The following is an 8,925-nucleotide window of genomic DNA, read 5'->3' as shown; positions in this document are numbered from 1 at the left end:
ATAATTCTAAAATAAACCAATGTGAAACTTGTCCTTCTTCACTTTGAAAATAATGTCTAGCCAATTAACGGACTTCTTATTTTATTTATTGTACTGAGCTATTAAAACGGGAATCTTAAATCATCCTGTTTATAAGGAAAAGTAAGTTAATGTTATAATGTCAACAGGGCAGTAATTATTGAAGTCAGGGTACAAGACGAAGCTCGCTAGAGCTTGATGTTGTGAAGAAGATGTGAACTTTGAGTAGTTTTTTATTGCAGCCTTTTAACGTAACGTTGTTATATAAAAAGGTATGTTAGGGTTAAATTTGCTGTGCATTTCGATCCATTAATTAAAGAAATAAAACCTTAAAGTAGATTAATTATCGTCCTCTATGCCTCTAAAACACACGTGTGGCGACTCTGCGATAAGCTTCCTTTATAAATTCTGGATTTGTATTATATTGTGTATACCACGAATGCCGTAACCATGCGCAGAAAAACAGGAAACAAAACTCTACATCTGCATGTAATCAAATCGATAGATACCATTAACTGTTGACATTGCACACATCTTTTTTTTATACCTAATGCCTTGGGATGTCCACGATGGTTTCCGTAACCTTGATTTATTGTAATGGAAGTTAGATTCGCCTGGGTTCTCATTAATTATAAACTCTAACCACCATAATAGAATACAAGTCACTGTACCCAGCTTTGAACATACAACTAAAGAAAACAATATGACCTTGTCGTAGAAGCATGGCTTGACGAACAGTCGAAAAAGGGCATATATTTTCCAGGAAGAGTCACTCGCAATGATATTTATTTTGATGGAGCAAAACAACTGATATAAGGAAAATATTGTAAGTCAGATTAATCTGTATTCGTCAAATCTGGATAGTTTCTGTAAATATGAATACAATTTGCCCTAAGAATGAAAAATGAAAACAATTGTGATTTCTACTAAATTCCCTTTAAACAACGTTCATTTATGGCTGTCTCTGAAAGTATACTTTAATTATACGAATTTGATTGATCTTATATCTTTATGATTTTATTACGTTTTTCATATAAAACGAAGGGAAATATTGATTTTTGTAGAAGTCGAAGAGTAATGTCTGATCTCTTAACATCATTCAATTTATCATTTTATATTTCATATTTAAACATGAAAATCAGATTCAGACTGAGGACATTACTCGAATTGAGATTATAGCCTTTCGCTATACCCCTAATTGTTTTTACTTTTACGTTTTTGAGCATTTGATATGTAACCTTTTGTATTAAGGTTTTCGACGTTATAACCATTGACGACACCTTTTTTTCTATCTGTTAACGCATGGATTTACATAGCTCTAATAACAAGACGAAAGTCATTTTGTGTTATTTCAATACAATGGTTCCGTAATAAAATGACGGCATGAATATTAGTCGAATTATTTGCGACAAACTTACCCCTTTTATTTCTGATTGGCTAAATTAGTTGGAAGACGAATAGAATCTTTGTACGTCATAGATCCGGAATTTTATCTCAGAATTATATTGACCAAAATCGAAACCGTGTCTTTGTTTTTTCGTGAACAAAAAAAACAGTATACGGTGATATATTTGACATCAGGTGGTTGTTAAATTGTGAAAATCGTTCTTGTAAGGTTGTAACAAAACTAATAATTGAAAATAACAATAATCTTAAGAGATATATCAAATCTGTATAATGGTTTCGTGATATGAAAATGTTTTTCTGCTGTCAAACTTGTTGAATTATTGATCGCTTTGTCACTTCACATGGAGTTTGAAACAATTAATTACCATCTTTGCTTATCATATATCAGATATTAGCACAAAAACAACTTCGTATTTATGTCTGTTTTTTGGTATTCTGTATAGAATTTTACATATTTCACTCAATAAACACGCAACATCGTTACCCGTTACAGTTATATTCAATTACCATCCTAAAAGCTTCTACTTACTTTTTAATGTGATGTAAATTGGGGATGGTAGAGAGAAAAGTTAATTGAATTGGTTTGTGTTGAAGATAAAGAGATTTGAGAGGATTTTGAGACTGAAAATGCAGTCAGATCTAATTAAATTTAGCGGATAGGTTAAGCTAACCATAATTTTAAAGATAATGTCAAAGTTCCAAACAGCTTTTGACATTATGATCTCACTGTGAAGAAAAAGACTCAACGAGAAGGCCAAGTTATTCAACATTATGTCATTCAAATATACAGGCTTTTAATACCTGTCGAAAACACGTTGTCAATCTGTCCTGATCTCTAAAAAACAATTTGGACAAAATTGGAATCAAAGTTAACTAAAAACCTCCAATTATAGATCTGTATCAATGATTGTTTTAGGTTATTCTTGGCTAAGAAATCTGTACTTTGCCGTGTGGATGAACTTCCGTTTGATCTAAGATGTGCGCAGTATGATTCTCCGAATGTAGGGTGTGAAACTACTAATTGATCTTATTTCAGGATCATCCTTAACTGCTATTTAACTAACTTTGAAATGGAAGTTTAAATCTGTTTCCTTTCACAATGGATCACAAACAGAGAACTAATTAAAGTGCGAATAGACGATGTAGGTGTCCGGTGCGGTTTACGATGCGAGATTATCAATGCAGTAGGAAATAGTAGCGAATTTTGTACGGACCCGCGTACACGTCGTGTGTTCACGGCTTAAGACTTTGTTATTTGAGGCAATTATTCATCAGATTCCAAAACAATCAATGGGACCTGCAACTTAAATGTCCGTCTATAACATCATGTTGGTTGAGGTTGGTTTAACCTGAACGATCTTTGCTAAGCGACAAAGAATTACAAGCTGTGATCCTAGGTATTAATTCGGCTGGTCATATAGGTTACCAGATAATTTGGTGGAAAAGATATATAGAGAATAATTCCAAAGTTTCTATACCTCACATTGCGTAACCTTTCTTAATTTGAACGATTTATTAAAATAAAGATGCGAAGTAGTCAAATTCAAGATATTCACGATAACACACTCGTTCACGCAGCCTTTTCGTCAAACTATACAGACGGCTTTTCTGCGAATTAAATTCGAGCACAATTACTGATTTTCACCTCCCTTAGGTTTTCATTTCCATTCAAAACACCCCCTCATAATGATGTTGATTTGATGAATCATGCAATTTCCTCAACCTTTCCAATCGTTTCTACGATACGACTTGTTATTTACAATAAAGACAATATCCTTGTCATCGTCAAGGGATTCCATTATCTGGCTGAAACAACTTGGATTAACTTGAAATTATGAAACGAACATAACAAACAATACAAGTGTATTGATTAGAAAAGGTGCTCGCCGTGGGAGTCTCAATTCAAATTGACAGCTATGATTATCGCTAGTTTGATCACCAGAATTTCTAATCAAATGATGCCTATAGCGTCTTTATGAGAAAGGATAAGGTCGGCAATCTTCCCTTCATCTAGAAGAGAGTTGGACGGCGATCGTCGAAAACTACCAAATTATAAAGATAGAAGAGATAACGAACTAGTTCTCCTAATGCCTCAAGATAGAAACCAGTCTAGCACAATTCCTTTTAAAACCAATTAATTCCGGCTCAATAAATTTCGCCTCAATGGTGTGTACAATCATTGATCTGAGAGGCTTCAATGATCTTAGCCCAATTCTGAATTTTATGTATAACGTGCGGAAACTGTAAATGTCTAGGAAGCTACGAGATGGCAACAAGATCACGGTCGTTCTTTTTTTTGTTTTTGTTTTTCAACCATTTACAGTATTGTTCGACAACCTATTGCCTTTGTACTTTTCATAAGTAAGCCGCCGATAAAGGGCATTTGAGAAAACATATATCTACCTACGAAAAGCATAAAAAACACAGAAAACAATGATTAAATCAGTAAGGTATAGAAAACAATGATTAGATCAATAGGAGTATAGAAAAGAATGGTTACACCAGTAGGATTGTAGAAAACAATGATAGGTTCAGTAAGATTGTAGAAAACAATGATTAGACCAGTAAGCGTATAGAAAACAATGATTAGATCAGTAGGAATATTGAAAACAATGATTAGATCAGTAGGAATATAGAAAACAATGATTAGATTAGTTTGAGTATAGAAAACAATGATTAGATCAGTAGGGGTATAGAAAACAATAATTAGATCAGTAGGAATATAGAAAACAATGTAAGAGTATAGAAAACAATGATTAGATCAATTTGAGTATAGAAAGCAATGATTGGATCAGTAGGAGTATAGAAAACAATAATTAGATCAGTAGGAATATAGAAAACAATGTAAGAGTATAGAAAACAATGATTAGATCAATTTGAGTATAGAAAGAAATGATTGGATCAGTCAAAGTATAGAAATCAATGAAAAGGAGTATAGAAAAGAATAGTTACACCAGTAAGATTGTAGAAAACAATGATTAGATTATTAGGAGTATAGAAAACAATGATTAGATCAGTAGAAATATAGAAAACAATGATTAGATCGGTAGGCGTATAGAAAACAATGATTAGATCAGTAGGCGTATAGGAAACAATGATTAGATCAGTAGGCGTATAGAAAACAATGATTAGATCAGTAGGCGTTAGATAAGTACGACTGTAAAAAAACAATTATTAAATCAATAAGAGTATAGAAAAGAATGATTAGATCAGTGAGAATATAGAAAACAATGATTAGATGAGTAACGATTTGATCTGTATGAGTGCAGGGAACAATTATAAGATCTGTAGGAGTGTAGAAAACAATGATTAAATCAGTACAGAAGTGAACAAAACAGAGTACTAAATGAACAGACAAATTGAATTGAGTGAAATGAAGTCAATAACATGATTACCAGAATAGAAAATAATAGTATGAATGTAATTGAGAAAAAATATAATTCAGTTGACATCAGAAATGATTGCCATGAATAGGAAAAATAAAAGTAGGCGGAGATTGAACAGTGGCGACGATAGTCTTCTGGGGTCTGGACGGGGTCCCACCAAAAGAATGTTTTGAAGCATTATTACACATATTTTGGGGCATAAAAACCTCACTTTGATATATCTCAGAAATAAAATGGGGGTACCTGAAAACGATTTTTCTAGTGAGGAAACACCCTAAACCTTACCCTTCGTGTCGCCGCCACTGAGAATGGAATGTATATTACATGCAAAATGGTATGAATTTAGATCCTTGTCATGTTGTTGACGTTTATCAATCTATTGAAATGGGATTATAAAATTTCATCATGGTTGTTTTTGTTAAGTATTATTATCGATTCCATTGGATGTTGTCAACGTTTAAAACCTTAACATGGTATGTCCATTAGTTACCTTGTCAGTTTCCATATTTAGTTCTATATGTAGTTGTAGTTAATTGCATCGTTTAGATTTATTATTTTATATTGTTTTTAACATGCTGGGCAGATAAGTGAGATTACGTTTCCGATAAGAACCGTTTTGAAAACGAGTTGATTAATGAACTTTTTTTGATTGAGTACAACTGTTTTTACGAGTGTTATCAATTATTATCACAGTATACTTCGATTGATATTCCGTTAATAATTGAAGATGTTATATACCTTTTGTGGAAAGAAGAATTAAACACAAAAGAAGTCTTGCTCTATTGCAAATATCACAGGAGTTGGTAGGGGGTGCTTGATAGATTTTTACTGAAGTATTATATTTTAAAATATTAACAAGAATGTATTACTTACACGACTTTTGGATTTTCAGTTTGCCTTTCCTTGGTGAGTTTGGGAACCATGTTTATAGCTCAATACCCTTTTATCTCGTGATCTGTGATCCAAATCATTAAGAAATATCATTTTAATTTATAATGGGATATGGAATCAATAGTTATAGACTAGTTTTTCTTTAAGAATAAGAAGTTTTTCTCTTCTCCGAACGGATATGTTAGATTTTAACCCCTTTGCCTTTCACTCAACATATTCAGCCAACAACTTGATCTATAATACATGGAAGTATATCACTAAATTTTATAATACTTTCAAACTGTTGCAGACATAGTCATAAAGGCGAAGAAAGACCAGGTCCGGTGTCCGCTTTGAGATAATAAATACAGGCGAAAGAATCAAATACACGATTAACTGTTGGAAATCAAAAAAGAGCAGGGTAATGCCGCTGTCCTGGCAAAATTTCCCTCATTGCACCCTGCATGGCGTTGCCCGTCTTCATTAGCCCACGTGGTGCAGAAAAGTAGGACGTAAAACTCCATTCATTTCATTTCCACCTTTATACGTACAGATCCATTTCATTTATATAGAGATGATCTAAATAAGATTTCATTCTAAATAAATGTTATGTGGTATATAGCTGGAGAAAGGCTAAAATAGCATCTTAGGAGCTAGCAAATGGTATTATTCAGGGTTACCAAAGCATAGGATGGGGCTTGAAAACAAATCTGCTCGTTTGGTACCATTTCATATCGCCAGGGAATTGTGCCATATATCTTGCCCATATATCAATCACCCATGAAGGGAAAGTGCTGAGGATATGAGATATCCCAGGAACTGTGGGGACAACAGCTCCGACAAACCCTCATAATATCTAAAATCAATAACAAAACACGATCACAGAATAGGTTTAACGGGTTTCAGAAAAACATTATCATTACATAACAAAATTATACATTTGACAGCAGTTTCATTGGCTTGACATTCGTGTTATTTTGACAAATGTGATTTTTTTCTTAGAAATATACATGTACATTTATGAAATGTGCAAAGATAAGAAAATATAGAATTCTATGTACAGTCACTGGTGTAAGAATTATGTTCAAACCGATGCCGCCTCTCTGAGAGTTTTCATATCCAGTCGCTCTTCAAATTTTGTTCTGGATGCCCCATTGACATAGTCTGCTCTGTATCTTCGTCTTCTCTGAAATATAAGCACGGAGGTATTTATCTTCTCCGATGGCTCAGACCACAAACATTTCAGATAACTAGCATTAACTCAGATAGAAACATCCACACTGACCAATGGTCATTAATCCATTATCCGTATAGTATACACACAGACCACATCAACATCGGTTAAAGGTATTTCACATCACAACAATGTTTCCACAACATAAAAAGTGCGATAGAGTGAGAATAAAGCAGAAAGAAGACGTACAAAAGAAACTACACACGATTGGCTTGGATATGTCGGGAATTAGTATTGTCCTGGATTGTTAATGTTTGGCGAGGGCTATGTTGATCTGCTGATAGTGATTGTCTCGGGCTATGTTCACGAGTAACTAATGATTGTCGAGGACTTGGATCTTGTATGATTAAAGATTGACGGGGACTATGTTCTTGGATTGTACAGGTTGTTACAGTTGAAGGAGTACGAGAAGAAGAGGCAAGTTCATGACGACGGCTTACCTGCATCGAACACCTCCTTCTGTTGCTAAACCGGAAGTAACCTCGAAGCCTATCTTTAGTGGCGCTGGACATGCGCCAAGACACAAATAAAATAGAATTGGTGCAAGTGGATAGAAAACCAAACCAAGTAAATGTGATGTAAGTGATATCATAGTGATCCATATTGTCATCGTTTTCATGAACAAAATAATGAACTAAAATAAGAATTTGTAGTGGACACCAACACATAGCGAATAGAGTAGTCATAGCAATAAGATAATTTTGGGTTCGCTTTTCCTTAACGAGGTCAAGGTCATCATCACTATCCTGGGTAGCAGCCTCGTTATAAGATTTCAGTCTTGAAGGTTCCCCAGCTCCAGCATCAGGATCTAAGCGAGTCGTAGTCGTGGCTCCATTATTACTAGACCAAGTTAAATTTGTATCGTACGGTCGTGTTGACATCACTTCGTTACCTTCAAAGTGAATTGATACCGAGGCACCCTCGCGAGATTTGAGCTCGGCCGAGATTCTGACGTAGAGGAAAGCGATAATCGCTAAAGGCATGGCATACAATGTCACAAATATAGCACGTATATATTCTTCAATTCTCTTTTCAACGTTTACATAACAAATGCCAACTCCATCAAATTGTTTTCCAAGAGAAGCTCCAAGATCAATATATTTGATATAAACAGCATACGGCAGTACAACGCAGACGGCAGCAACCCACACTCCGATAACACACAATCCAGCCGGCAGACGAGATTTGAATGGGTGTACTATTAAACGATACCTGTCTATGGCTATCATGACAAAAGTCAGCATAGAGGCATGCACTGGAAAACATTGTATCATCGGCAAAAAGAAACACATAAAACTGCCAAACAGCCAATTTTGAATCAACAAATTGGCAAGTGTGATTGGTAATACAAAAATACACTTGATCAGATCCGATAGCGCCATGTTTGTCATTAAGAAATATGTCTGATCGTGATACAATCGTCTTTTGACAATCACCACCAACATTCCAAGATTACCAACAATACCAACGATCCCGACTACAGCATGTAAAAACATGAATAACGGATAAACGTAACGCAATGATCGACGTACGTATGGTTGTGTAAAATCGACACCATTGGTGCTGTTATTGTTCAATAACCAGTTTAAAATCATAACAATGTACGTGTCCTTAGATTCTGCCAAAGACATGATGGCTGTTTATAACACAGACAATGTTGAAGTTAAATGCAAAGATTAGCTCCTTTTAAACAAACATCTTCAGGGGAAAACGATCCTTTTTCACCATCAAGTCACTTTGATATAAACACAGATATGAACAGATGTGATAATAATTTTCAATAGATATACAGTTAGATAGATGTTGACATTTACCGATGACTTTCTGTTAATTAAAAAACATTTATGTCCATGTTTTTGCTATTAATTGAAAGATTATATAATTGATATGGAAATTTACGATAATTAAAGTACTGGATTAATCACGGCATGGAACCATGTAACACGAATCAATAATATATAGAGGATAAAGATTCTTAAGCTCCACACAAATTGAGCTCGTCGACCATTT

At 34.3% G+C, this 8,925-nt stretch overlaps 1 protein-coding gene across 1 annotated transcript; it reads right to left on the bottom strand.

The window, feature by feature from the left end:
- Window positions 1–2,741: 2,741 nt before the first annotated feature.
- Window positions 2,742–8,546, bottom strand: LOTGIDRAFT_174874 (hypothetical protein; the record flags this gene model as incomplete). Its single annotated transcript, XM_009054740.1, has 4 exons — window positions 2,742–2,818; window positions 4,581–4,582; window positions 7,369–7,755; window positions 7,906–8,546. The coding sequence occupies 4 exons, from the start codon at window positions 8,544–8,546 to the stop codon at window positions 2,742–2,744; spliced, it is 1,107 nt and encodes a 368-aa protein (XP_009052988.1).
- Window positions 8,547–8,925: the final 379 nt, after the last annotated feature.

Source organism: Lottia gigantea, assembly GCF_000327385.1.
Source record: "Lottia gigantea unplaced genomic scaffold LOTGIsca_223, whole genome shotgun sequence".
Taxonomy (NCBI): domain Eukaryota; kingdom Metazoa; phylum Mollusca; class Gastropoda; family Lottiidae; genus Lottia; species Lottia gigantea.
The sequence above is the reverse complement of the archived record's forward strand: the minus strand, read 5'-3'. Positions and strand labels throughout refer to the sequence as shown.